Consider the following 26,123-nt stretch of genomic DNA (forward strand, 5'->3'; position numbering starts at 1 on the left):
GTACATTTGTGAAGTGCATCTCTCCCAGCCACAGGATGAAAAAGCAAAAGAAAATTAACATACTGCTGGAGAAACATTTTTGTATCAAATGATGCATCTGATGATTGGATGAACTTTAAATTTTGGGGAAATTTAGTTGTAGTCTTCAGTGGAAAAATAAGAAGCTGTAAAACTTTAAGGCAGTAAGTAAGGGTCTGATCTGAAATGTGCTCACGGCGACTTCATTCTGTTGCCAGAACTTGTAGTTGGTGTTGATGGCAAGTCTTTGGGACTGATGGGCTGGGCTTGGTGACACGGCACAGACAGGAGCGTTGTGTGTGTTCCTAGGAAGTGCACGGACACTTGGCTTTTAAAGAGACATTGCTGATCCATATGGGACAGCATAAAAATACTTTTTATAAAAAAGTAACCCGCTTTCCAAACATGCTGTAAGCAGCATAGGGAACCCTTTGTTAGGTGAGGATTGAAAGGATTAACATCTCCTGGGAATTTAAAACTTGCTTAAGCTAAACAGTATGTTTAATGCTGGAGTAGTGTGTTTAAAACAATACATATAAATAGGAATTGCCTGAATGGAAAAACTGTAGAGTAATTGCTAAAGAAATACTCTGTTTATCAGAAGTGTACGGGTTAGCCTCCCTCTCGTCTTAAGTCGTGATTGAAATTCAAAGACCTAAAGCCTTGTCATTATGTGAAAGCATGAAAAAATTCGTAACAATGTGTTTAATCCAACCTTCAGTGTAGAATCTTCATGGGATTTAAAAAGAAACTGGGAAGATTTCTAAAGTAAGAACGCTTCATTAGTTACGTCTTTACCCCCTTCTCCCCTTCCTCCAGTGTAAAATTTGTAGTGACACTTCATATTAGTTCCAAATTCGTTCATCTAATTTATGGTTCTTCATTGACCACACTTACAAGATACTTTCCCCTCAGTGCTGACACGTCTATGCTTGGCTGGCCATGGGACTCCTGATGCCGCATTTCGATTGCTCTGAAAGTGAAAAAGTTTTATTTTCGATGCAGATCTCGCCTCAGTAGTTTACGTGACAAAACATTAATAACTTTGCACCTTTTGAAAGAATGTCACTTTTATAACTTGATTAAACACTGTATATAAGATAACTGTGTTAGTATATGTTAATACGGCTATGTAGAGAAACCATCTAGAAACAAATTATAATAAATACTTAATAACCTTTGGGCCTCCAGATGGTGACAGAGGGATTTTTGTGAGGCTTTGGAACCAGGGCAGCTGTCTGGCAGGGCACGAGGAGAGAGCCTGGAGATGACTCTGGCTTTGTTCAGCCAGGTCTGGGTCTGTCCTTTGTTTTCGCCGTGATACTCGTTCGATGAAGAGGACTTAAACCAGCGCGTGGAACGCCTCCCGCCCCGCCACCGAAGCCTTTTCCCGGCCGTGGGTGGACTCTGTTCCTTAGCAGCCCATTGCCCTGCGGTCCGTCGGCTCCGAGAGCGGTGGTGGTGAGGGACGGGCGTCGGGCTGGGAACCTGCCGGATGGCGGGAAGGGAAATGGCTGCGGTGGCAGCGCTGCCTGGGCGGGACAGCGGAAAGGCCGAGGGTCAGCTGGAGCCGGGGAGCGAGTGGACTTTGACTACAAAAAAAATGTAGTGGAAGTGAAAAATTAATTTTATAGTTGCTGTATAGTGTCTGCCTTTGAGGCAATGTCATGTTGTAAATTGGGAGCAGCTTGTTCAGAGATCCGGCATTTATCTAATTATGGTGCCCACATGAATGAGGACAGGACGCATGTCCCCTGAATTGCCCAGAAAAACCAGAACGAAGCAGCAGTATTTATGTTTAATAATTAGAAATAATTTCTCAGTGATTTTTTTTTTTTTTGCCAAAAAATATTTTAAACCGCCAACTTCAGCCTCTTCCCCTGGAGAAGCGGGGAGGGAGCTGCTCCCAACCCTGGGGCGGCCGCTGCCACCCTGGGGCTCCGGCTGGTTGGAAACCCCCGACCTGGGCTCCCCGGTACCGTAGGGGCGCTCTGCCCCGGCGGCACGTGCTCCCGCGCTCCGCTCGGCGAAGCCCCGGCTCGGGCCTTCAGCGCCCCGGGTTTATTTTCGTGCTCGTTACCGACCCCCGCTCCCCGCCCCCGCTGCACCCCGCTCTGCACAGGCCTGTGGGCGCGACTGTAACGCTGTAAACGGAATAAAGGTGGTTTTGGAGAAGAGCCGGGCTCCGGCCTCTGCTTGGCGGGCGGGGCGCGGGCTCCGCCATCTTCCGCCGCCGTGACACAGCAGGGCGCCTCGGCCCGCCCACCCCTGACTGACAGCCGCGTCGTCCAACCGCGCGGAGCCGCGGAGGCGATGGTGCCGCCCCGCCCCGCGGCGGGCGGGCTTCCGGCGCGCGGGGCAGGAAGAGCCGAGCGGCGCAAGGCCTGCGGGCGGCGGCGGCGGCAGGTACCGGCGCGGGGGGCGGCGGGGCGGGGCGGGACGGGCCCGGCCGCGTTCCGCCACGGGCTCCTCGGCTCCTCCTGGCCCGGCCCTGTCCGCCGCATGCCTCGACGCTCGCTGGGGGCCGGCCCGGGGGTCGACTGCGCCTCCCGCGGAGGAGCGGGGGCTCCTACCGGGGGAGGCCTGGGGGGACGCGGCCTGGCGGCCTCGGTGGGCCCGGCTGGAGATCGCGGCTTCTGGGCGGGCGGGGAGCGCCAAGGGGGCGGCCGCGGCCGGGCGGGCGGCCTGTGAGGCGTCGGGCCGGGTTGTGGCTGTGCTGTGGTGCCGGCCTGCCCCCGCGGCCCGGTGTGCCGGCAGCTCCGCTCCTGGCGTCTGGGGGGGGGGGGGCTCGGGCCGCGCTCCCCTGCGGCGGTGCCGGCTCTGACCGGCCGCTACCGGCGGTGCCCTCCGATCGGCCAGCATGGCGGGGGTTAAGCGGTACTGCGAGCTTGAAAACAACTGCCAAGTCATGCAGGCCGACCGGTCTCCCGGCATTAACGCCTCGACTGGCGGGGCCGGTAAATGCTTTCCTCGGGAGACATGAAGCTGCCGCGGGTGCGGCGGGGTGCAGAGCTGCGAGGAGGTCACCTGTGCGGGGTTGCTCTGGCACAGGGCGCCCTGCGGTTCTCTGCTGGGATGCTGAAGCAGGAGGCCGAAGATCAGCGTTACGGTAGGGCTTCTGGCAATTAAAACGTCCCTGATCTTGTGAGCTGTGATATGAACCGAAGAAGGAAGCGTCGGGGGGATGATGGTTTCATTTTCAAGTGCTTTAGCAGACAGGCTCCTCTTTGTTAGTGGAGATCTGTGGGGTGTCCTGTTTTCACCCTGCGTTCTGCTTTAGCTCTTCTGGATCACCCTGAAATGCTGCAGGCAGTGAGACAGATTCCTTTTGTGGAACTCACTTGATAAAAGATCGAAATTTGATGTTGAGAGAAGATGGGAAGGGTTCTCATCGCATCTGCTGCTCTTGCTCTTTCCAGGATGTCTTCAGGTGCGTTATTTCCAAGCCTGGTGCCAGGCTCCCGTGGCTCTTCGAGCAAATACCTGGTGGAATTTCGGGCAGGGAAAATGTCCCTGAAGGGCAGCACTGTAACCCCAGACAAGAGAAAAGGCCTTGTGTACATCCAGCAAACTGATGATTCCCTCATTCACTTCTGCTGGAAGGACAGGACCTCGGGCAACGTCGAGGACGTGAGTATGGTTTTGTGTTTCCGTGCCGAGGCATTCAGGCGCGGTCTGTGGTGTCCTTGTTCCGCTGGCACTGCTGAAAGAGCTCTTCTGAGACAAATTAGGATGGGAATGCCACTGGCCCGACAGACCTGTGCTTCCAAATCCTCTCTGCTCTGAGGAGCAGATGGAAGAAGGTTTGGGGAGGAGGGCAGAGGTCTTTGGGAGGCTAAAAGGAATATTCGTGTATTTCCTCAAACATTTGTTCCTGATGCTACGTTTTCCAGGATTTGATTATTTTTCCCGATGACTGTGAATTCAAGAGGGTACCCCAGTGCACTACCGGCCGTGTGTACGTATTGAAGTTCAAGGCAGGATCAAAACGACTCTTCTTCTGGATGCAGGTTTGTGGGAAGTCGATAATAAAGGTCTTTTACAACAAAATACTTCCGGTTTTGACTCGTACCAAGAGGAACTTTCTTGCAGGAGCCGAAGACGGACAAGGATGAAGAACATTGCCGTAAAGTGAACGAGTATCTCAACAATCCACCAATGCCTGGTGCGTTGGGTGGAAATGCAAGCGGAGGCCACGAGCTCTCGGCCTTAGGAGGTACAGTCCATTCTCTGCTCCTTCATGTGAGAGGCTTCTTTTTTTTTTAATTTATTTTTAGAATAAGCACGGTTCCCTAGGAAGAAATTCCTGCTGGCTACGGAGGGTGAGTTGGGGACAATGTTAATACCAGAAGTCTAAACATGTTCTAGCAAAATAAACTGTGCTGTTACAGTAGGTACAGGCTGAAAGTTAAGACTGCCAGAAGAAATCTCTCGTTGTTTCCAGGAGATTCTCTGGAGTCTTACCTCTTCACGAAGCCAAGTTGCATTTATCTTTTATGAGCATCATGAATCAGTAAACACCTGAAACTGTTTTTTCCATACAGAATGTGATGCCAATTAATCTCCTGCTGTTTGAGCTGGAGTGCTGTGAAAAAAAAAAAACCAAACCTATGTGAATATGTTGTGTTTCAGAATGTTTTTGTTTTTAGGTGAGGGTGGCTTGCAAAGCCTTCTTGGAAACATGAGCCATAACCAGCTCATGCAGCTGATCGGACCAACGGGCTTAGGAGGACTTGGTAAAATGCTTTAATATCTTTATGCCAAAATGGTGTTTTCTCCTGCCAGGTTAAATCTTACCTGACAATATTTTCCAGTAGTGCTATTGATCTGAATAGCGCTGCTTTCATGTGAGAAAGCAAGGCCCTGCCTCAAAGATGAGCTAAGGGGCAAACAGAAGGATGCAGGAAATGAAGGGTACCAGATTCTACATGGCACTCACCTTAGGGCTTGATCTGCAAGGAACATCAGCTCTGCTCTTTGCTCTGCTGAATCTTCTGCCTTTTTTTTTTTTTTTTGTTCCCCCTCCTTTTTTTCTACCCCTCCTCTTCCTCCTTAAATATTCACTGGAGCAGGGACTGAAAGCCAGGATGAGTGAGTGTCCCAGTTACCAAGCTGTGGAGTGGCTCGTTGTTGTCTCTGATCCAGTGAATATTTGTGTGAAAAGCAGAAAGAGTTCGAGAGGAAGGCTGGAGTGTACCCAGCCCACAGCACGCTAGTCAGAGGGGTAAGGCTCGGGTGAGGGCTTTCTCTCCTGGGCAGCGCTGGGGAGAGCTTGAATCACCACGCTGGTTTTCTGAAGGGGCTGAGAGGTGCTGGCGTCCCTGCTGTGGTCTGTTCTTAACGCTGTCCGTGCTCCAAGCCCAGTAGAACATTTTCGGAGAGGTCAGACCCTCGAGTGGAAGTAGGCAAAGTAACGCTTAGCAGGTAGCGGTGACTGAGGCTCTGTGCTTAAGCTCCAGAGTCCATTTTTGTGGATCTAGCTCGTGTCCTTTTAGCTTCAGATGCAAATCTCACGTTGGTGGGATGTTCAGATGCAAATCTCATGTTAGTGGTGGAAGAGTCTGGCGTTTTGGGTGTGTTTGGAAAAGATATTCCTTCTTGAAGCTTCACATGACTCCTGAGGCTGTCTTCCTCTTCGTCTCAACGCTTTTTCCTCAGCAGCTCGTCTTTCTTTGCCTTTACACCTAGCCATAGGACAGCTTGACATGAAGCTCGCTACAGTAACGCAAAGAAAACCATCTGCTTGCCTTGGCAAGCGGTGGCTGTGGTGAATCTGTGTGGATCTCTTCCCCCAGTAGCGTCTTGTTCGTTTGCATCTCTCTCGGGACTCTGCCTTTATTGCAGAGCTCCTGCCACAAAGGAGCTTTCTTGCTCCTGCCTAAACTTCCCTAGCAAGGATTGAGTAGAGCAGTGCGTGGTACAGCCCAGTTAGCTTCACCCTGCTGCTGGGGAAGCTCTGTGACTAGCGAAGGTGTGGGTGTTAGGGGCATGGTTCCGTAGCAGCGGGTCCTCTACAGAGGAGGGAGCTGGTGGCCGGTGCTCGCTCTGACCTCCGGTGTCCTGCAGTGCCGGTGAATCGCGTGTTTGGTCACGGAGCGCTGCCCTCCTGGCCTCTGCTCGCAGGTGGTTCCCCCAAGGTGGGTGCTGAGAGCAGGTGCTGGTGCAGGGACGTGTGTCTGACTGGCTGTGGTCCCAGGAACCGCTGGAGGGGAGGCGTGTGGTAAATGGAGCGGTTGGCTGACGGGGCTCAAAGGAACCGCAGGGGGAGACAATGGGTCGCTGACAGCGCCAGGGGACCAACACACTCCGCTAAGCCCCTGGTAGTTGGGGTGTGGGGATGAAGGAGGCTGGTTCTGATTTCTCGTGCGTGTGGCAGTTGGCTTGAAGGGCGAGTGCTGGTTTCCAGCTGTTCCCTGATCGCTGCTCTACTGGGATTGCTTTGTTGGGGCGTGGGGTTGTCCTTCCTTTGCCTACGAAGTGTTGAAGGACCCGGCTGCTGCTGCTGCTGCTGCCTCTCTGCGTTAGGCGTGAAGCTGCAAAACCCGGGTGGTGTGGGGAGACGGTGGTGGTGACTCAAAAGCTGCCTCTGTAATCTGAGGGCCTTGGCTTTAAGCGTTAGAGAAGAGCTGGATTTTTTGGGAAACTACAGTAGAGAAGAGGAGAGGGCTGTGCTGCAGTGATCATGTATGTATGGCACAAACTGAAGTCATTTTATCCTCGTGTACCTCTAGAAATTGAGTCGTTTCTAAACCGTGCAGCTCTCTAAGGTAGTTTTCTAATAGGGCTGCAAGATGAGAAAACGAGAGCTGTTAATTTACAGAAGGGTGGGGGGGGTTGGTCTGGGCTCTTTCACCCCCTCCTCCTCTGTTTTAGCAAATAAACCCTTTCAGGTACAAGAGCGACCTCTCTAGAGCAGAGAGGTGCAAAAAAAAACCCCCAAGGAACAGATTTCTAAACCTGTTTGGTTTTTGTGTTTACGGAAGGTGGGCTGGGCGCACTGACGGGTCCTGGGCTGGCCAGTCTGCTTGGAAGTGGGGGACCCCCGACCAGCAGCTCCTCATCCAGGTAGGACACCTCGTGGTCTGGGTTTGAAATAGTTGTGTTGCCTCTTCTGTGGGAGGAATCGTGAGCCGCTGAACAGGAAATACGACGGGAATTAAAAGATTGTTTATTACCTCTAAAATGAGGTGGGAGCTTTTCATACTGTAAGGGCTTGAAAAGAAGCTTTTCAAAATACAAGAGGCAAAGCTGCTTTTTTGCAGGGAATTAATTATACTAATTATCTTCTCCAGCTCTCGCAGCCAATCAGCTGCTGTCACGCCATCTTCCACGACTTCTTCTACGCGTGTAACGCCTGCCCCGTCCGTTCCTGCGGCTGCATCCGTGACCAGTCCGAGCCCCGTACCCAGTTCGGGCAATGGAACCAGCTCGGCCACGAGCCCAACCCAGCCCATTCAATTGAGTGACCTTCAGAACATTTTAGCTACTATGAACGTGCCGTCTGGAGCAGGAGGACAGCAAGGTAACAGTGCTCTGAGCAGGCAGCTCTTGGATCCAGGAGTCCTTTGGAGCTGTTTTACTGTCCCATCCTGCTCCAAATCGGTTTAAACGGTCTCTTTAATATCTTTATTTTTGGGAGGTTCTTTTTTTCTTTTCATTTGAGTGCTGTTCTTGCCTGCTTCAAGAGTCTTATTCTCACTCCAAACCTGAGAGAGGGAGAAAGGATGCTGGCAGTGTGCTAACTCTCAGCGCTCCTCTGACGAGATCATTTGGTTTACATGACAAAACGTGGGGATTTGTGCACACCCGAACAGCCAGCCCTTTATTTTCTTCCTAGTTGACCTGGCAACTGTTCTGACTCCCGAGATAATGGCTCCCATCCTGGCCAATGCTGAAGTTCAGGAGCGGCTGATGCCTTACCTCCCCTCGGGGGAATCTCTGCCGCAGACTGCAGAAGAGATTCAGAACACCCTGACGTCTCCTCAGTTTCAGCAGGTGGGTGCCTGGCTGTCACGGGGCGTGCAGTGCTCCTTCCCTCCTCCCCCGCGTGGCACGATTCGCCTTGCCCTGCTTTTTCAGGTTCCTGACACTGTTTGGAGTTGGAGGTTGCTCAGCAGAAGCGGAAAGGAGGAGGAACGTGATTTAACGGAGCACGAGTTCTTCCTTCCTGCAGTCACCCAAGGGCAGATTGGGCTTTACCTTTCTCTTTATTATAAATTCTCTCTGGCAGGCGACAGGAGTAGTAGTAAATTCGTTAGTCCCTGTCAAAAAGTGGCTTATCAGCAGTCGCCTTAAAGGCCATTTCAAGTCACTGAGGGGAAGAGACACTCGTGATTACAGCACTACACCCCTTGTTCCCCTTGAAATACTAGAACTTAATTCCAGGACTGTCTGCGTGCTTAAAACTGGTGTATTACAGGCCAACGTGACCTAGTTACACCGACTGAAATTTGCCGAATTTACCACCTTTCAGTGGCTAAGATGATTTTTTTAGTTTAAACTGCGGCAACGCTTTTGTGCAGACAGGACTCGTCACTGAGGGCGAGCCCGTAGAGCATCGGCCCGTAGAGCATCAGCCCGTAGAGAAAGGCTGAGGCCGCCCGTGCGCTGACCCAGCTGGCGGGGCTGGCGCTGGGGGTGGCGGGGGGCTCGCTCTGGCAGGGCTTTACCGGGCTGGGCTTCCCGGCCCGGTGCTGCTTCGACGCCGCCATCGGTCCCAGAAGCCGCACCGGGCTGGGGGCGGGGGGGGTGGCGGCACATCGAAGCCCCCCCCTGGCCGCCCGCAGGGTCCCCTGGCACAGGAGCCACGTGGTGCTGGAGCAGCGCGAGGCCCCAACTGGGTTTTTGACGCTGTTGACTCCCCTTCGCAGGCACTGAGCATGTTCAGCGCTGCCTTGGCTTCGGGACAGCTGGGCCCGCTCATGAGCCAGTTCGGCTTACCGGCCGAGGCCGTGGATGCAGCGAATAAAGGAGGTAAGGATTGCTGCTGGGGGTGGGATGGGGTGGGGTTGGTTTTCACATCGGGCACAGTTAACAACGGCCAGAAGGTGCCCCTTGCAAAGGCAGGTGGTCCCAGCGGGCCGGGTGGTGTCTGGGTGTGTGCTTAGAGGAGTCGGGGCCTGCAAAGGAAGAGCTGTGCTGAGCAGCTTTGGGGTATTTTGGTTGATAGAGAGGCAAAAGACTCTGGCCACGGCAGTCACCTTGCTCAGAATGCCTCTTTTGTGGGAGTCTTTAATGAGTCATTTGAAATAAGTGCTGTGGCCTGTGGCACTAGAGGGCAGGGGATTAGTTTTCCCTGATGAGCTTTTAGCATCCCTTCCCCGGCTGAGGTAATTCTGGTCTCAGGCTGCCTGTGCCCAGAGTTAAAAGTGCAGAAACCGCTGCCTAGGTCAGGGTGAGCCGAACGTGTGTTCTATATTAAAGGAGTGTTAAAATTTTCTTCCCTATTAGTAGATTCTTACTAAAGCAACTGTTTATTTTCCAAGTAATGAAGCTTAACCTTGTGTGGACAATGAACTCCATCCCAGAAAGTGCAGCGTTAAGTAACTGCTGTGTTTAACTTCCAGATGTAGAAGCGTTTGCCAAAGCAATGCAGAACAGTGTCAAGTCAGACCAAAAGGAAGGAGATTCTAAGGACAAGAAAGACGAAGAGGAAGATATGAGTTTAGATTAAGTTATTTGCTCTTCCTTACAGATATTCCTAGATACTAACTTAAGCAACTGCAGTAGGATTACTAACTTCATATTATGCTTATATAAATCTACAAATAAAGGGATTTTCTCTATCTGCCATACTGTTCTTTCTCAGTCTGTTTAAGGTGGGTGCTGACAGCAGGGCTTGCTCTCTCTTTTCAGCGGAGTTGCTTACTGTCACATTTTTGATGCTTTTGACATCAGGCTCGACTAATTCTTCCGCTTTCCCTGCGATAAAAGGGCTGAGCCCTGTCAGTGTATGTGGAAGGAGCCTCTCAAAGCCACGGCCGTCCAGTCTCGGCCCCCCCAGGCTGTGATCTGCGGGGCTGCCGGCTCCCCCGGTCACCGCCCCCCACCGCAAGGGCTGTCCTGGGCGCGGGCCTTCACCTTTGAGCACGAGGAGGTGACACCTTCACGGACGTCCCAGCGCTACCCCTGCAGCCGTGTACTGGGGGAGCTGCTTATGGCCAACACAACTGTAACGGCCCCATCGTGCCCCTTCCTGAGGTGGGGATTATTCCTCTTCCCGTCCTACGTCAGCCTCGTACCTGCTCTTCGCCAGTAAAGTGAAAGAGTAATGCAAAACTTTTATTTGACTCCAAAGTACGTACCAGTGATTTACAAAGACCATCTTTAATACTACAACTTAAAAACAGGTCATAATTACATTTGTTTAAGATGGACATGTTAAAAACCCATTTTACAATATTTACCCCTCATAAAAAAAAAACCCACAATATAATGATATAAGTTATAAGTCCATTTCAGAAGCAAGATTTTGTCCCCAAGTGGCTAGATATATATACACACACACACAAATATATATATGACGTGTAAGTGCACAAGTGAACTAGGTGTCTTGGGAGAAAAGGGTTTTTTCAAGTGAAGACTGCACTACACCAGGCAGGAGTGAGGCTGAGCAGGAGAAGGCAACTGCTGGCGGGGCCGGTGAGGGCCAAGTGACACCTCGCAGCCGGCCAGGCGCGGAGGGCACCGTTCGTGGTTTCTTCCCTTTCAAGCAACAGTTTCTTGCTTCATGCAACAGGACTTTTGTCAGTGTATCTACCAGCGCTGAATGCAACTGCAGAGAGGCAGAGCAGTAGTTGTGTCTGTCCGCTTCCCCTCAGCAGTTCTCCCGGCCTATTTATTTATTTATTTATTTTGATTCTTATAAATTAATCTGGTGACGAGATGCTAATTCTGAGAACAGAATTTTGTCCAAGTTCCCCCTTGCAGAGCTCTGTGCGTAGCAGTGGCAGCTGAACCGAGCCTGCCCTTGCGGGGAGGTTAAACGCATCCTTGCTTATAAAAACACAAAAGTGACGGAATTAATCCAGTTTGTCCTAATTGCATTTATTATAAAACAGAAACTGCCTGCAGCCTTGAGCAGAAGACAGTCTGTGACTGCTATTAATAGCCTCAAGTGGTCCGTGAACTACATCTACGTGCGCTGTCAGTGTGGGGTACAGGGAACAGGATTTAGGAGGTGACGCACGGCTGCTGCGTGCTCCAGCCCACGCTCTGCAGAGGACACTTGCTCTTACTGACCACCGCGGAAGGACTCGACGTGTCCATCATCCTGCTCCAACTTTTTGGTTGTATTTGTGTAAGACGTCCCCAAAGTGCCCCCCTTCCCCCCACCTTCCTCCCCTGCCCTCCTTTCCCCTTGGATTCGTGGCCCCTCTCTGGTTTTGGCCCCAGGCTTGTGCCCGCAGTCGCTGGAGATCAAGGGTGTTCGACCACGGTTAACGCTGTCGATCGGCGACGCCTGGGGCACGGGGAGCAGCGCAGCGCTGCCGGTCGGGTGTACACGGAGGTGGCACTTACTTACAGCACGGGGCAACCCCGAAGGCCAACGGAGCCCCTGACAGTCCCAGCTCGCGGCAGGTCCACGTGGCTGCGATTAATCACCAGGTTCCTCATACAGCCCACGTAAGGAGGGAGGGGAGGTAACGGCGACACTGTGCTGGCCTTGTCTGTCTCGGCAAAAGGAACACAGAAAAGCAAGGATTAGTCTGGCTAATAAGAGAGCATGAAGTACCTCTGTCTTTCACCTGGAATAGGGATATTTCATGGCTTTGGGGTATTTTGTTCTGGAGCGCATCTTTCCCAACTCACCTGGCAGCCCTCCCACGCAGAAGGTTGCCCTCGTGCTGGGTGCAGGAGGCTGGCTGGGTCCCACGGTGTAGTTGCCTTCCGTGTCCACATCAACCTGGATGACGTTTTTCCATTTGGTAACTTCGGAAGAAAACGAGAGTCAGTGCCGCTTCTTTTCCTGGACACCAAGTCCACCTCCGCCCGCCCGCCAGCCCAAGCCAGTGCTGGAGCAGAGCAAAACCACTGGGAGGGTCAGAGGACCTGGCCTGGCTCATGGGAAACACCCAGAGCCTGGACAGCGTCCCCCCAGATCTGTCCTTTGGCCTCAGCGGCCACCCACAAAGCACCGTGTCTTGCTCCAGTGAAAAGGGCTGCCCTCTCCCAGCGGGGTGGGACAGCTGGGGTCAGCTCAGACCCGCGCCAGCCATGGATGCGGGGAGGGCCTGAAGCTGAAAAAGCACCAGGAGCACACGATGGCTCTCACCCAGTGCTGGGTCGAGCAAGGCGAGGGCCTAAAATAGAGCTGAGCTGAGACGGGGGCTGCAGCTGTGACCCCCCCCCTTCCCCAGAAAGGGCTCGATGCACAACCTCAGCGCTTGCTCAACGGCTGCTACGCTAAAGGCCGAGTTTTTGCCTGTGCAGGTGGGAAGTCTGCACGTCACCGGTCCCAGCCGTGGGCTTTGAGCCCTGTGGACACACTCTGCACCAGAGCAAGCGGGGCTTTCACCTTCAGCAGGGCACAAGAGTCCTGGATAGAGCTGGGACCGTGGGACACCCCTCCTGCGACCTGGGGAAACACCCTGTCTCTCCTGCCCACCCGATCTGACAGCGCTAACACCATCAGGCAAGGACTCCCATTAATTAGGAAATGACTTAATGGCAGCTACAATCTCCCAAATTAATTGTGTACAGGCAGGAGCTGGGGTTTCAATACCCGAGGAAAGGTCCCAGGCTCCCCCCAGGGTCTGAGCAGCAGGAGCAGAGCAGCCTCCCAAGTGCTGGCTGACACCTCACCTGCGATGGTGTGCCACTGCCCGTCGCAGAGAGACGGGCACGTCACCGAGGCGGAGAACTCGTCAGCCCCAGCGTTTGCTCTCACAGTGACCTGGTGCATGAGACAAACCCGTTAAGAGCCCCGTGAGCTGAGCAGGATGGGCAGGAGATGGCTGCTGCCTCTGAAAACCTGTGGGGAAGCAGCCACCCTCCCACTACCTTCGTGTCCTCCATGTACAGCAGTAGATGGTGGCTTCTCCTCGTGCCGATGTGGAAGATCAGGCCAGAGGCACTGCGGGGACGGACCTCCAGTGTCACCTCCAAGTCCTGCTCGGTCATCACTGCATCAGCTGGGAAAGAAATGATACCGGTGAGGAGAGGAGTAAGGGACCTCCCATAAGACACGTCCCTCCCAGTCCCAGGGCTGTGGGAGCCAGCCCAGGCTGCTGCGGGGTACCGAGGGCGATGGACCCGCCGTCCCGAGCGAAGAAGACCCCGCTCTCCAGGGCGCCCTCGTAGCACGGCGTCACCCCAAAGGTGCGTGAGGGGGGACCCAGGGGCCTCCCGTCCAGCTGTGGGTTCCTCAGGCAGCCGTCGAAGCTGGAGGCCGATGAAACCTGCAGAGAGAGGCCACGGGAGTGAGCGCAGAGGGGCCAAAAACGGGCAGGCACGGCGTGATGCCACGGGACTGGGAACTGGCAGAGACAGGGCGATGCCATGGGTCCACCAAGCCCTTACCGGTATGTGAGCCTTGGCTTTTCCAGCCGGGACCCCCCCTACATACAAGGGGGTGCGGGCCACGAAGAGCCCTGCGGTGGCCACTGCAGCATCCTGGGCTCGCAGCCCATCGATGACCAGCTGCGCTCGGCTCTGGTCTCTGCTGAAGAAGACCTGCAAGGACCAAAGGTCAGTGCCAGGGCTGGAAGGAGCCCCAGGGCTGTGCCCAGGGAAGGAAGACCTCAGCTGGGAGGTTCCACCAGCCTTGGCTGTGTCCTTGCTGTCCCCTTTGCTCCCGTGGGACCACACGTGTCCCGTGCGCCGTTCGGAAGCGATGCCCAGAGTGGGGCTGCACTGAGCTAACCCCTGCAGGGGCACGTGGGGGGCGCAGGGGATGTGGCTCGGGGAGGTCCCACCGATCCCTGACCCTCGGCTCACCGTGTGCCACCGCCGGTCACGGTACTTGTCTCTGCTGCGGATGCGCAGCCGGCGCCCGCCGACGTCCAGCAGGAAGACGAAGCGCCCGTTGGAGACAAAGAGAGCCATGAAGGTGCCCCGCTCGCCTGCCACGTAGAAGAGCAGCCCGCTGGAGGAGTTCAGCTTCACCTCCAGGGAGAAATGGGACCTGCTGGGACAGCGGGGGGGGGGCGTGTGACCGGAGCACCCTTCTCTCCCACAACGGGAAGGGACACGTGGTCTCCAAGCGATGGTCCCCCGGGGCTGTGCTTTTGCGTGGGGTGGGCATAGGGTGAGCCTCACCTCTGCCCAAAGGCGGCTGGGATCTCCTCGAACTCCCAGCGACTGCTTGGGGCACCCCCAAAGCGGAAGGTGCCCCCCACTGCGTGGGGCTGTGGGTGCAGCTGGCAAAGCCCGTACTGATCGTGGCGGCGGTCCTTCGAGGCAGGCTTGCCCGGCACCTACGTGAGAGGCACCAAAGGACGGAGTGAGGGGAGCACCCCCGTGGGCGTCGTGGGGCAGAGGTGCTCAGCGAGGGGGCAACGGGGGCATCTGAGGAGGACGGGGAGGAGGATGTGGGGGAGTTTCAGCAGCAGCTGGTACCTTGGGTTTCCGCCTGTCCTTCTTCGGAGTGACTCTGAGCTGCTGCGGCTGCTCCCCCCAGGGACAGCTCATGGTGACATTGATGCTCTCCACGTTCTGCTGCAGGTCCACCACCATCTGCGGCTCTGACACCCTACACGCAGGAAGAAAGAGGTCCCCGTCACCGAGCCAGCTGGGAGGCGGGCAGGGGCTGAGCCCCTGCCCCGGCTCTCTGAAGCGGCGCCGAGACGCTCACCGCTTGACGAAGACGTTCCCGACGCAGCCCGTGAGGTTGCGGAGGGCACCCGGCTCTGGCGACCCCCCGAGCTGGAAGAGCGACCGCCCGTCCTGCCGCCGCTGCCGCCGGCTGGGCCCTGCGCCCGCCGCCGCGTCCTGCAGCTCGTCGTCCACGTACAGCCGGACCCTGCGGGGGACCAGCAGCGCGGGCTGAGCAGGTCCCCGCGGCCATCGGCACCCCGTCCCCCAGGCACCGCCAGGACACGTACCCGTGGGCATCGCTGTAGAAGGCCACGTAGTGGGCCCTGCCATCTGCATAGGTATTTTCGGTGGTGACTCTGGTTTCCAGCAGGTTCAAGGCCAGCTGGCCCCTCTGGAGGGACACCTGGCACGTCCCCTCCTGCAGAAAGCATCACCCCGTTGCTGCTCAGCGGCTGAACCCCCCAAGGAAAGGCCCATTCCCCCACGGCCCTCCAGGAGCTCAGGGTGCAGATCTCACTCCAGGTTCACCCTCTGGCCCCACCAAAAATCCCCTTCCCCTTTCCCAAGGGGGGGCAGCACCATCCCTAGAGCCGGAATACCCGGAGGGGACTGCAAGTGCCCACCTGGGTGGCGTGGTGGTAGAGCAGCCCCTCGCGCTGGCTCGTCTGGAAGCTGAAGCCGCTGTAGAAATCCTGCAGCCTCGGCACGTCCTTCAGGGCCAGGGTCAGGTAGCCGTGACCATGGACGCTGACTGAGCGAGCCACCTGTGAGGGACACCACGGAGCCGAGGTGAGAGCCTGGCCCTGGTGTTGCAGGGGTGCTGGGAGGGTGACCGAGGTGCTCAGGTCCTCACTGGGTCTGACCAGCGCTAGGGCCAATCCCGCGGAGCACCTCACCACGACCCCCTCCGCACCGAGGACCTGAGGGGGGTGTTTTATGCTTGTTTCGGTGTGAACGAGGGAAGATGGGGCCTGTCCTGGGGGTCCTGTGCTGCCTTTCCCAGACAGACCCTTTCCCCAGCACGCCGGACAGGCTGCCAGGGCTTTGGGCTTACCAGGAGGTCCGAGGTGCACCCGTAGCTCACGCCCACAGTGCTCATGCGCTTCAGGTCGACGTATTTGCCCAGAGCCTTCAAGCCCTTCATGCAGCCCCGGATGGGCCCACCCGTGGGGAAGAGGGCTTTCAAGCTGCAGGAGAAGGAGGTGGTGTTACCAGACCAGCCCCGAGCAGGATCCAGCCCTGGGCAGGATCTGGCCCCGTAGCCCTTCAGACAGAGTGCCTGGGAAGGACCCACGATGACCACGGGTAATCTCCAGTGCATCCAAGGCTGCTCCAAAGCACCCAGCATGGCAAAGGACGACTCGGTTACACCCTCCAGCACCTCATCCCTCACCAGAGATGGAGATGTCCCATCCTCAAGCCCACAGTGACAGGCAGCAAGAGAAAAATGACTCTCCCAAAGCTCCAGCAGGGCCTCAGCATCCTTGGACGTGGCTGGGAAAGGGCCAGTGCCACCCCCAGGGACACTGGTGAGGAACATGTGGACTGTCCCACCCCACTGCAGGCTGGACCCACCTTGGGGGCAGCACAGCTGGGGGCACTCCGCCCAGGTAGTAGGAGACAGCGTTCTCCAGGGAGTTCTCCTGCTCCACCATGAAGATGGTGAGGCGCTCCAGCCGCACCAGGATGCGCTTCTTGTTGCTCATTTTGAGGAGGAAAATCTGGATCTGGAGACAGAGGAGAAAAATGATCCACCACCCTGGGGCAATTAGGTCCATCACAGAGGTCAGCGTGAGGTGTCTGGTTCATGGCTCCAGTCAAAGAACTTCTTGCCAGCAACCCCCTGCCCCCACACCACAAAATAAGGGTCTGGGTGCTCCCTCCACCCTCTGGATGAGGAGCCCCCCCAGGAGAGCCGGGCAGGCGGCTGTTCCCCCTTACCGCTTTGTTTGTGGTGCTGCTGATGGTGAGGGAGGAGTTGCTGCTGGGTTTTGCCATCTCCAGGCCAGTACTGAAGTCATAGTAAAGCACCAGCTTCCCGTCCCGGATGGCCAGACACAGGAACTGACCCTGGGGGAGGCAGGAGGGACACTCAGCCCCAGGTCCTGGTGTCCAGCACGCAGCCGTGGCACCGGGGGGGAGCAGGTCCTGCTGCGAGGGAGCCTTGATGCGTCGCTGGGAGAATTACTGGGGGGATAAATCTGTGAGCAGCAGCCTTCTAGCTCGGAGGGGCTGTGCCTGGGTGCTCCTGGAGTTCAGGGGGGTACCTCCAGCACCAGGTAAGCCACCGCCTCTGCCTACGAGGTCTGGGTCCAGCCCTCTTGTGGCTTTTCACAGGAGTGCACAAACGCTGCTCTGCCATCTCCAAAGCCCTCTTCTCCCCAAGGCCCTGAACTGGGAATGACTGACTGCAAGCAGGGCTGGGATTGTCCTAGCTCCCTGGCTGAGGGGTGAAGGCTCCCCAGGGGAGCAAGCACCTGCCTGATTCTCCAGGAAGAAGAGGATCCCGTTGTAGGAGACCACTCGGATCTCCTGCTCGAAGCGCTTGGTCGTGCCGTACTGGCTCTCGAACTTGATCTCCGCGTAACCGGTGCCATCAAAGTAGGAGCCATCAGTCAACCACGGGTCTCCTGTGGACTTGGACCTGAGCCACACAAGAAGAGGTCCAAGGCATCATTCCGAAGCCAACTGTCCTGCTCTGAGGCAGCCAAAGGGTCAGGGTAAGCGGCACGGACCAGAGCTGCCCCCAGCCTGGACGCAGCGCCCTACCTTGCACAGGGCTTCTCGGCAGTGGTATCCAGCTGGAAGGTGTGCTGGAAGTTGTACAGGCTCACCACCTCCTCGTTCAGCGTGTCCAACTCCAGGCACCCGCGGTAGCTGGGGTAGCGCAAAGCGGGAGGAGGCTGGGAATGAAACCGGACAGTTAGGGCGAGTTTGGTCCTGGTTTTCCCGTGAAATCAAGGGTCTTCTCCTCCAAGAAACTCCAAAGGTATCACTGATACCGCCCACAAAACCGAGCCTCCCTCCCTGCTGCCTGTCTCACCGTGAAGCTGGAAGGGTAGCCACCCACGTAGAAGACCACGTTGCGCGGGTCGAGGTTGAGCAGCCCCTGCTCCCCCTTGGCCACGCTCTCTCCCTTGGTCTCGTGCACCGTCTGCCTCTCCACGATCACCGACATGTGCCCATACTGCAGGATCCTGCAGCAGGGAGGGGCGGTCAAGACAAGGGGAGACCCCCAAAGAGCAGCAAACCCTGCCCCCTCCCTGAGCAAAGGGCCTCCCCACACAGCCCTACCAAAAACGGGTGCCTCTCCCACTGGGGGAGCCCCACAGCAGCAGTGCTTTGAAAGGACTCAGCACTCATGTTTATCAGCGCTGCCACAAGGCTGATAAGCTTCATCTTCCCTCTCCTGCAGGCACCCCCAGACCCTCCATGACTTGGTAAGACACCATTTCCCTGCCAGTTTTTTTTGAGGTGTCTCAGTGTTGATCACTTAGGGATGACTGGATGGAGCCCACAGCACCTCGGCAACCCCAGGGCACGTCTGGGCTTGGGCGTAGCACTACCTGCATCCGCTGCAGGGACAGCCTCCTGCTGTACCTCCCCAGGATGCACCCCATCAGTCTCCTACCTGTTGATGCTGACAGTGGCAAACTGCTCTCCAATATCCTCGTCGACGGTTAGGGAGGCCGGCTCCTCATCGCCCAGTTTGTAGATCCACTGCACCCTGCGGTCCTTCAGCACGATGCCCAGGTAGTCTCCAGCGGCCTGAACGCAGGGAGAGACAGGGCCACCCGTTGGCGTTCAGGACACGCAGGAGCACCCAGCGATGTCCTCCCTGATGCTCCCAGGGCTGCGCTGGCCAAGCAGTTCACCCAGCTCTCCCCATCCGCCTCCAGCCAGGCTGACGGCTGCGCCCAGAGCCCGTCCGTGCTCCCCACAAAGACACTCATGAAGCAGGCCAAGGTGGAGGGGCCGACGTCCAGGCGTTGAGGCTACCAACGCAGGCTCCTGCTGCCCTCCTCCTGCCTGCACAGCCCCATCTCACCTCCCGGCTGCCCAGGTACAACACGAACCGCCCCTCCTCTGTGCCGTCCTGCCGCCGCTGCCGGCTCCTGGGCTCGGGGTTTTGGATGTAGAATTTGAGGGATGTATAGGCTGCCAAATCCTGCAGGTTGCTGGGCATCCGGACCTGCACACCCGAGCTGCCGTTGAACTTCATGGGGACTTTCACCTGGAGGGAGAGAAATGCAAACCCGCTGCTGCTGCCTCTCTCATCACAGCCAGCTCTACCATTCAATGCATTTTCTGGAGCCTTCCCACCAGAAAGGGACCACGTCTGGTGGCCCCAGATCTCTTCTAGACAGCCCTCCCATTTGCACACTACCCTCAGGTAAGCCCCCCCATCAGCCCAAGCCCCTGGCACCCCGTGCACAGTCCTCACCCTCCCACGAGCCTACCTTGCTGGCGGCGTTCCTCGCCTGCGTGATGAGCTGCCGGATCCGCACAATGTTCTCCGACACGGTGGCGTTCTTGTTCCTCCTGTTTTCCAGGCTGCTCAACTTCCCCAGCAGCAGCGGGATGGTGCTTTCCAGGCTGGACACTGGGGTCAGAGAGGTTTTGAAGGTTAGTGAGGGAGGGAGGTGCAAAGCTCAGGCAGTTTCGAGACATGCAAACCAACGCAGCGGCAGCTGGGAGAAGAGTCACAAAATGATCCCCTAAATCCAGCACCAGTAAAGGTACAGGTGACACAGACATCGCAGGGAGAGGAAAAAGAAAAGAGGCACAGGACCCAAAGCACCCAGTTTTGGCTGCCACCTCCCTCTAGTCTTGACCTGGAGCTGCAAAGCACGACTTCCAAAACCATGGAGCTCTCTGGGGACGTCTGTCCATGCACTGGCTCGTGTCGGACTCAGCCCTGGCAGCCCAGCAGGCTCAGCACTCACCAGATTTCCTGGCATCCTGGACTGCCTGGTTCAGGTCTTCATTTCGAAGGCCTCCGTATTGGTCTTTCCACTCATCCAGATTCTTCTTCATGGTGCTCAGGGTATCTTCCACTCTGGCAGCTGTTTCGTTGGCCTCGGCAGCTGCCGCTTTGGCATTCTGGATCATCTCTTTCGTGTCCTCTGGAAAGAAAGGAGGAAAATCTCTGGGATGGCCAGGAGCAAGGAGAAAGCACCCTTGGGCTGCAGTCTGGGCACAAGGAAGGGAGCAGAGACAACCAGTCTAGCTACCCCTGGACAAACCTTGGTCCCTGCCCAGCATGTCCTGCACAGACTGGAGCTGGCCCAGGAGCTGCTCCTTCTTCGCACGGAGGTCAGCCAGCTTGTCCTTTGCTGTCTGCAGAGTGCCTTTAATAGCTGCAATTAAAGAAATATATATGTGTGTGTTGGACCTCAGTCCAGCCCAAAGGGCATCACACCCTGCAAGGAGTCTCTCTCACCCTCATTGAGTTTCCTCTGCTGTCTCCTCACAGCCTCCTCCAGGTTGCTGCTGTTCCTCTTCAGCTCTTTAGAGATGGCCCCGAGATTTTCTGATATGACATTCTGTAAAACAAACAGGCTCTGCCTGCGAGTCTGAACGGGAATTCCAGTCTCTGGCCCTCACTGCACACAAAAATACTCATTCAGACAACGGCAGCGGGGTGCGCTGCTGGGGCGTGATGGGGAGACCTGAACCCCCAGAGTCTGGCCCCAGCCGTGGCAGGGGCTCTGCTCTCTGGCACAGAACAACGTGCTCAAGCCTCAGAGGGAAGGGGCAGCAGAGCCTACGTGTGGGTGTGAAAAGGTGGAGGCCTGTCGAGGGAGTCTGGCTTTCGCTCGTCTTCACGGGGCTCCCCGCGGCACATACCATCAAAGCCTCGCTGGCTGCCTCATCAGCATCGTGGGCTGCTCGCTCGGCTTTTTTCACAGCTTCAATGATGCTGGCGTAGGCATTAGAGGCATCGATCGCCCGCTGGATAAAGCCATCCTGGTTTGTGCCCTGGATAATGCTGCGTTGGAAAATGAAGCCATCAAGTCCACGGAGACTGCTCAGGCTGGGCTCTTGCCCATGCCCCATAGAGAAACCCCTTTGGGTTCCTCATCATGACATAAACACAGGTAAAACTCCAGATAAAGCTTTGGAGATGGCACCCCGCTGCTCCCCTGACACGGTGTGGGGCTGCTGTTTCCCACCCCCAACTCTGGGAGGAGACAGCCCGACTACTGAGGGTCAGGACTGGTGTCTCACCTGGACAGGTTCCTTGCAAGCTCATCCAGGAGCCGGGCATGCTCCTCCGCCTGCTCCACGATGGGGATCTTGCTGCTGGCTGGAGAGAACTTCTTGACCCGCTCCGTCAGGGGCAGCTTTGCCCCATCCAGCAGGGCTGCCAGCTTCTCGTACGCCTGCAAGGACACACATCACTCCCGAGGTCTCCTGCCACCCCCTCGCACTCTGCCCGTGCCGAAGTCTCTCCACCACTCACCTCCTTCGCGCTCTCCATCTTCTGTAGGAAGTTGGAGACCTGGGCCAGGGATTCCTTGGCCATCCTCAGGGTCTCCTGCACCAGCGCGTGCTGCTTTTGGAGCTCACGGCTCTTTTGCTGGACACAGAGACGCAGGGTGAGGTCCTGCCAGGGCTGGGGTAGGACCTCCCCCTGCTGCACGGCAGTACAGGACCATCTGGTGAAGGTCTACCTGACTCTCCTCCAGGTTGTTGCGGTTCAGGCTGTTCAAGTCCTCTGTCTGCCTGGTTTTGTTCACCGCCTCGTTGAGGGCGTCGCGGAGATCCATCAGCTGCGAGCTGTGCTGGGCCAGCCGGTCCCGGATGCTGCTCACCAAGTCCTGGTTGGATTCCCAGCGGGAATGCAGCTCACTCTTCACCTGATGCAGCACTGAGGATGGAGGAGGTGAGAACTGTCGCTAGTTCATCCGCCCTTACTCTTTCTGTGCTTGGCTGTGGACAAGCCTGGTTCTGGTGCCACTCAACAGGTATCAAAGCCAGAAGCAACCATCTTCCTTCCCCCCTCCCTCTTTCAGCCTGGATAGCACAGGATCTTATCCAAAATTGTATCCCAAACACCAGTGCTGCTGAGAGGGATGGGATCTCTTTCAGAAAAGACACGCAGCCATGTCTGAAAGGCTCCAGAGGATGGAGAAACCCCACCGGAGGCCTTTTCCAGTGCCCGATTATTCCACTGTGAAAAATTACTTATTTCTAGCAAGGGCCAGTTTATAATTCCAGCTGCTGACCTATGTTCTGCCACTGCCTGTTAACCAGAAGCGCTCGCTCCCCGCAGCGCCAGCGCGCCTGGTTACGCAGCGGGGCTTTGCGAGGGAGCACGATCCAAGCCCCTGCTCCTGCAAGCGATGCCCTCAGGATGGCAGAGCTGCTGAGGGTGGTGGGCTGCTGGTTGTGACTCTGGACCCCTTTCCTGGGACAGTGAACAGGAGGAAACGTGGGGTGACTTATTCACATCCACACGTGATGCATACACAATAATGGTAACTTCTGGTTCTAAGAGCTGTCATTTTCAGTCATCGAACAGAACCACCCAGGTAGTACAATCTGCTCTAAAATTCCCCTTAAGGGAAAAGGAACCATAAATGGAGTGTCACAGGGGACCCTAAAACTGCCGTGGCACTTGTTGGGGGTGCCTGTTTTATTGACAGCACTCTCCAAACGTGACCACGATGTGCTCCAAGCCAGGCTTCGAGGAACGGCTAGACCCTGCAGGATCTGTGCAGCCCTGTCCCGTGCCACCGAGCCAGACTCACACTTCTGAGCCTCCTCGTGCTCACGCCTTGCCAGCTCCTCCTGACTGCCCAGACTCCGCTCCTTCATCTCCCTCAGCATTCTTTCCACCTCAGCCATCTTCTGCCGAAACTCCTCAGTGGACGTGGTGCTGGTGTTTGCTGCCCCAAACCTGGCCATCTGCCTCACCAAGTCTGCAGAGAAATCCAGATCCGTTAGCACTGAGCGACCTTCATAATCCCCCAAGATCCTTCCCCTCTTACACCACCCCCAACAAACTACAGCCAGCTTTCATGCAGTATTCAGGCACCCAAATTGCTTGAAATCACAGGTATTGCCCCTGTTTCTGCCTCCTTGGCCGTTACAGTAACACCTGCTACACCCCAGGCATCTTCTTGTGGCTTTACCTCCTCTCCTAGATCCAGTCAGTCCCTGTTTTGCTGAATCTCTCCTGAAGCAGTAATGCAGATTGCCCCACTTTTATGCACTTTATTAACATTTGTGCAAGTTGAATGTGTTTCTTCCAAAGATGGTGTTTAGCCGAACAGCTGGGACTCACAATAGGCCTGGTCTCCCTGAACAGCCAGAATTCTGCAGGAATCTCCATTTCGTTTGTATTTCCCCCTGTTTTCTCCACAGTGATGCAGCACTTGGTGCTGTTTGAAAGCAAGACTTTGGCATTCCCAGCAAGAAAAAACCCTCCAAGCAGAGACCCTCCTTTACCTACCTGCAATGCCTTTCTGAATGCTTTGGATATTCAGCAGGAGCTGCTGCCCACTCTGGTAAGTCTCTCTCGTGTGCTGCTCAATCCGGTTTGCTTCTCTGTGAGTCATTGTCATCTACAACAAACAACACCGGTTAGCTGAAGTGTGAGATTATGTTTTATGTGATCTGTCAGCAGGAAAGATGTTCCCAAAAGGCACGTTAAGGCTTGGGAATGTGCAGCTTTTGAGGTCCTTTGAACGATGTTTCCTTCAACAGCCTGCCCTGTGCTGCTCACCTACAATGAGTTTAGTGATCGTCTTATTTAGCACCTTCAGAGAACCACAAGTGATAAATGCAGCTCCAATGCAACAGGCTCTGGATCCTGAAACAGTCCTAAGGCCAGAGGACAGCACTGTCCTGTGCTCTTAACACAGGAGAAGCCCTAGAGCCTGGAGCCAGGCCCACCTGGGTCCCGACCAGGACACAAGAGGAGATGGAGGGCTGCAGTTTGGCTGTTCAGAGCATAGTCATACATACACACAGAGGCAGTTTGTCCATGCAGCTGCCCAGGGACATCAAATAGAGATTCTTCCCTCTCCCTTAGATCAGGAGCAGGCAGTTTATCAACCAAACCAAACCAAACCAAACCAAATCTTGCTCAGTTTGTAAGTTCTCTGAAGATACAACTGGTGTTTTTCAGACTGTATACAGACTGCACCTTGCAAAACGTGTTGCTGTGTTGAGACCTCCAAGGACTATTACAATAAAAAGGGTTGACTCATTTGCTGACAGGGCCCAGGCTCTCCCTGCCACAGCATGGATACATCCAGGACGGACCTGGATGTTTACGTTCCTTCCTTGTACGCTTCTTCTATAAATGACATTTTATTGAATTTGTTTTTCCTGGTTAAAGTTGGAGCTGCCTCAAAAGCAAGTAATAAATCAAGAAACAACCATCAATATCACAAGATGTTTAACAGCTCTCCAAGGGAGGAACACAAGTAATTGCATTGAGCACCTAAGAGGGCCTGACCCTCAAGCCTAGTGCTGGCTGGGCAGGAGATCTGTCTCCTCACAGGCTTCAAAGCCCTCATTTTAGGTAAAAGGAGGGACTTGTGCTCTGGCAAAGGAAGATGGAGAAATACCCTACTTTGTGCTGCAGCGCGTTCAGGTCCTGTGTAAGGTCCACACTCTCATCCTCCAGCTCATCAGCCCTTTGCCTGACCTTGTTCATAGCTCTCTGGGACTCACGCAGCTGGTTCTGGAAACAAAAAAAAAAAAACCCAAAAAGAGCCGAAATCAGGCCAACAGGCCAAGAAACACGGGCAGAAAGCGATGTTAAACCTTCCACGTACAGCGACAGCCGCCATAGTGCTGTTGAGACCGTGGAGGCGAGCCCAGGCGATGGAGCTGGCGTTGAGGTTGACCAGCTGGCCGCGAATGGAGGGGAAGGACATCTCGATGCTCTGCAGATCCTCCAGCAGAAGCAGGACACAGCTGTCGCACACTGCCAGGGGGACGGAGCCGTCAGCGCAGGGCCCTTTCCCGGGGCTTCCCTCACCTCTTTCCCCACCGCCCCAGGATACACACCTTCACACCTCAGGCTGTCCGGACCGTTGGCCACGGGGATCTCGTACTCGTGGGCGCAGACGTTGCACTGCTTCCCCGTCAGCCCGTTGGAGCACGTGCACTCCCCGGTGCGCGGGTCGCAGGAGCCCCCTCTGCACTCGCACTCTGCCAAGGTTAATCACAGGGAAAACGCCCCCGGTGTCGCTTTGTGCCGCTCCCACCCCGCAGAGAGGGGAAGGAGCGGTTTTACTCCAGCCGTGCAACTGCACCTCCGCTCATCCACAGGCCCCTGCGGGATGAGGTTTCCCTGTGCAACGCGCACAGGACCGCAGGGAGCGTTTTCCACTTCCAACGACTCTGACGCGCACGCAGGCCACCGGTGCTTCGTCCCCCCTCCTCCCCACGCAGGACCCAGCCCCTGGGAAGCAGGACTCACTGGTGCAGCCGCCCTCGCTGAAGCCCCAGTAGCCCGGGGCGCACTGCTGGCAGCGGGAGCCGCTGACGCCGGGCAAGCAGCTGCACTGGCCCGTCTGCACGTGGCAGCTGCTCCCCACCGCGCCGACGTCGCAGTCGCACCTCCGGCAGCCGGAGCATCCCTCGAAGCCGTAGTATCCCTCCTAGGGAAAAGCAGGACAGCGGGTGAGCCGTTCAGCAAGAGGGCACGCGCCCCTCCCTCCTGGGGCAGGCTGAGGCGATGTGGGACCCCAGCCTTGCTTTCTAGGAGCGTTTTGACCACCACAAAATTCCACACGGACACGGCAAAGATGCGGAGCCGCAACAAGAACCCAGACACTCCACAGCACTGCCCTGCAGATTTCCCTTTGCCCTGCAACGCCCACACTGGATGCACACAGGAAAATGGGGTTTGTTGCAGTTTCCCAAAGGGTACCACATCACTGCCCACGCTGCAGCCGAACGCTGCCTCCATCGCTTGCTGCCGGATCTTTAACAGGCTTTCGCCATGTATCGGCAGACCATGGGCAAATCCAGCCCCGGCTGCCAGCGTCGCTCTGCTCCCAGGCCTGGGGACAACACACCAGGGCTGCCCCTCGTCCCCATGCCAAGGACAGGCACCATCCCCGCACGCAGGCAGCCCTTACCTCGCAGCGGTCGCAGTGCTGGCCTGTCACTCCAGTCTTGCAGAAGCACTGGCCAGTTCGTGGATGGCACGAGTCAGTCCCACAAGGTGAACAGTTGCACTCTGCCAGGAAAAAATACACCCAGTTACACACTGAAGAGTCACTCACAAACCTTATTCCCAACAGGGAATCCTATTTCCCCCTTATCTAGCACAGTCAGAGCAAAGACAGAGCCTCTGTCCTCTTGGATTTGCTCCTCCT

At 56.1% G+C, this 26,123-nt stretch overlaps 2 protein-coding genes across 7 annotated transcripts in view; one reads left to right on the plus strand and one right to left on the minus strand.

Moving 5' to 3' along the window:
- The first annotated feature begins 2,396 nt into the window (after positions 1-2,396).
- Positions 2,397-9,808, plus strand: ADRM1 (ADRM1 26S proteasome ubiquitin receptor). Of its 5 annotated transcripts, none has more exons than XM_086474729.1 (10): positions 2,397-2,424; positions 3,438-3,648; positions 3,912-4,028; positions 4,111-4,234; positions 4,668-4,754; positions 7,002-7,083; positions 7,311-7,540; positions 7,856-8,013; positions 8,889-8,991; positions 9,585-9,808. In XM_086474729.1, exons 2-10 carry the CDS (start codon positions 3,439-3,441, stop codon positions 9,689-9,691), a joined length of 1,218 nt encoding a protein of 405 aa, XP_086330855.1. In that variant the 5' UTR covers positions 2,397-2,424; position 3,438; the 3' UTR covers positions 9,692-9,808. The 5 variants fall into 5 exon arrangements, with proteins under 5 accessions (XP_086330855.1, XP_086330854.1, XP_086330856.1 ...); XM_086474728.1 differs by lacking the exon at positions 2,397-2,424 and adding an exon at positions 2,874-2,966 and having other exon boundaries at positions 3,434-3,648; XM_086474730.1 differs by lacking the exon at positions 2,397-2,424 and adding an exon at positions 2,932-3,127.
- Positions 9,809-11,538: 1,730 nt separating this feature from the next.
- LAMA5 (laminin subunit alpha 5) overlaps positions 11,539-26,123 on the minus strand; it is a 92,363-nt gene continuing 77,778 nt past the window's right edge. The window contains exons 46-81 of one of the 2 annotated variants that reach the window (XM_086474862.1): positions 25,884-25,984; positions 25,220-25,400; positions 24,805-24,948; positions 24,570-24,721; positions 24,365-24,475; positions 23,237-23,348; positions 22,533-22,703; positions 21,453-21,649; positions 21,242-21,358; positions 21,007-21,161; positions 20,626-20,767; positions 20,219-20,321; positions 20,022-20,135; positions 19,722-19,901; positions 19,236-19,378; positions 18,824-19,009; positions 18,407-18,543; positions 17,819-17,972; positions 17,545-17,678; positions 17,257-17,419; positions 16,717-16,845; positions 16,351-16,502; positions 15,830-15,962; positions 15,399-15,539; positions 15,063-15,193; positions 14,813-14,980; positions 14,578-14,710; positions 14,278-14,435; positions 13,957-14,143; positions 13,540-13,692; positions 13,259-13,418; positions 13,021-13,151; positions 12,823-12,913; positions 11,830-11,949; positions 11,753-11,754; positions 11,539-11,691 (exon numbers count right to left, since the gene is read on the minus strand). In XM_086474862.1, the coding sequence (XP_086330988.1) occupies positions 11,539-11,691; positions 11,753-11,754; positions 11,830-11,949; positions 12,823-12,913; positions 13,021-13,151; positions 13,259-13,418; positions 13,540-13,692; positions 13,957-14,143; positions 14,278-14,435; positions 14,578-14,710; positions 14,813-14,980; positions 15,063-15,193; positions 15,399-15,539; positions 15,830-15,962; positions 16,351-16,502; positions 16,717-16,845; positions 17,257-17,419; positions 17,545-17,678; positions 17,819-17,972; positions 18,407-18,543; positions 18,824-19,009; positions 19,236-19,378; positions 19,722-19,901; positions 20,022-20,135; positions 20,219-20,321; positions 20,626-20,767; positions 21,007-21,161; positions 21,242-21,358; positions 21,453-21,649; positions 22,533-22,703; positions 23,237-23,348; positions 24,365-24,475; positions 24,570-24,721; positions 24,805-24,948; positions 25,220-25,400; positions 25,884-25,984 (5,039 nt within the window). Of the gene's footprint in view, positions 11,692-11,752; positions 11,759-11,829; positions 11,950-12,822; positions 12,914-13,020; positions 13,152-13,258; positions 13,419-13,539; positions 13,693-13,956; positions 14,144-14,277; positions 14,436-14,577; positions 14,711-14,812; positions 14,981-15,062; positions 15,194-15,398; positions 15,540-15,829; positions 15,963-16,350; positions 16,503-16,716; positions 16,846-17,256; positions 17,420-17,544; positions 17,679-17,818; positions 17,973-18,406; positions 18,544-18,823; positions 19,010-19,235; positions 19,379-19,721; positions 19,902-20,021; positions 20,136-20,218; positions 20,322-20,625; positions 20,768-21,006; positions 21,162-21,241; positions 21,359-21,452; positions 21,650-22,532; positions 22,704-23,236; positions 23,349-24,364; positions 24,476-24,569; positions 24,722-24,804; positions 24,949-25,219; positions 25,401-25,883; positions 25,985-26,123 lie in introns of both variants that reach the window. The other variant, XM_086474863.1, reaches the window with a different exon arrangement.

The sequence above is a fragment of the Leptosomus discolor genome, chromosome 17, assembly GCF_034619465.1.
Source record: "Leptosomus discolor isolate bLepDis1 chromosome 17, bLepDis1.hap2, whole genome shotgun sequence".
Classification (NCBI taxonomy): Eukaryota; Metazoa; Chordata; class Aves; order Leptosomiformes; family Leptosomidae; genus Leptosomus; species Leptosomus discolor.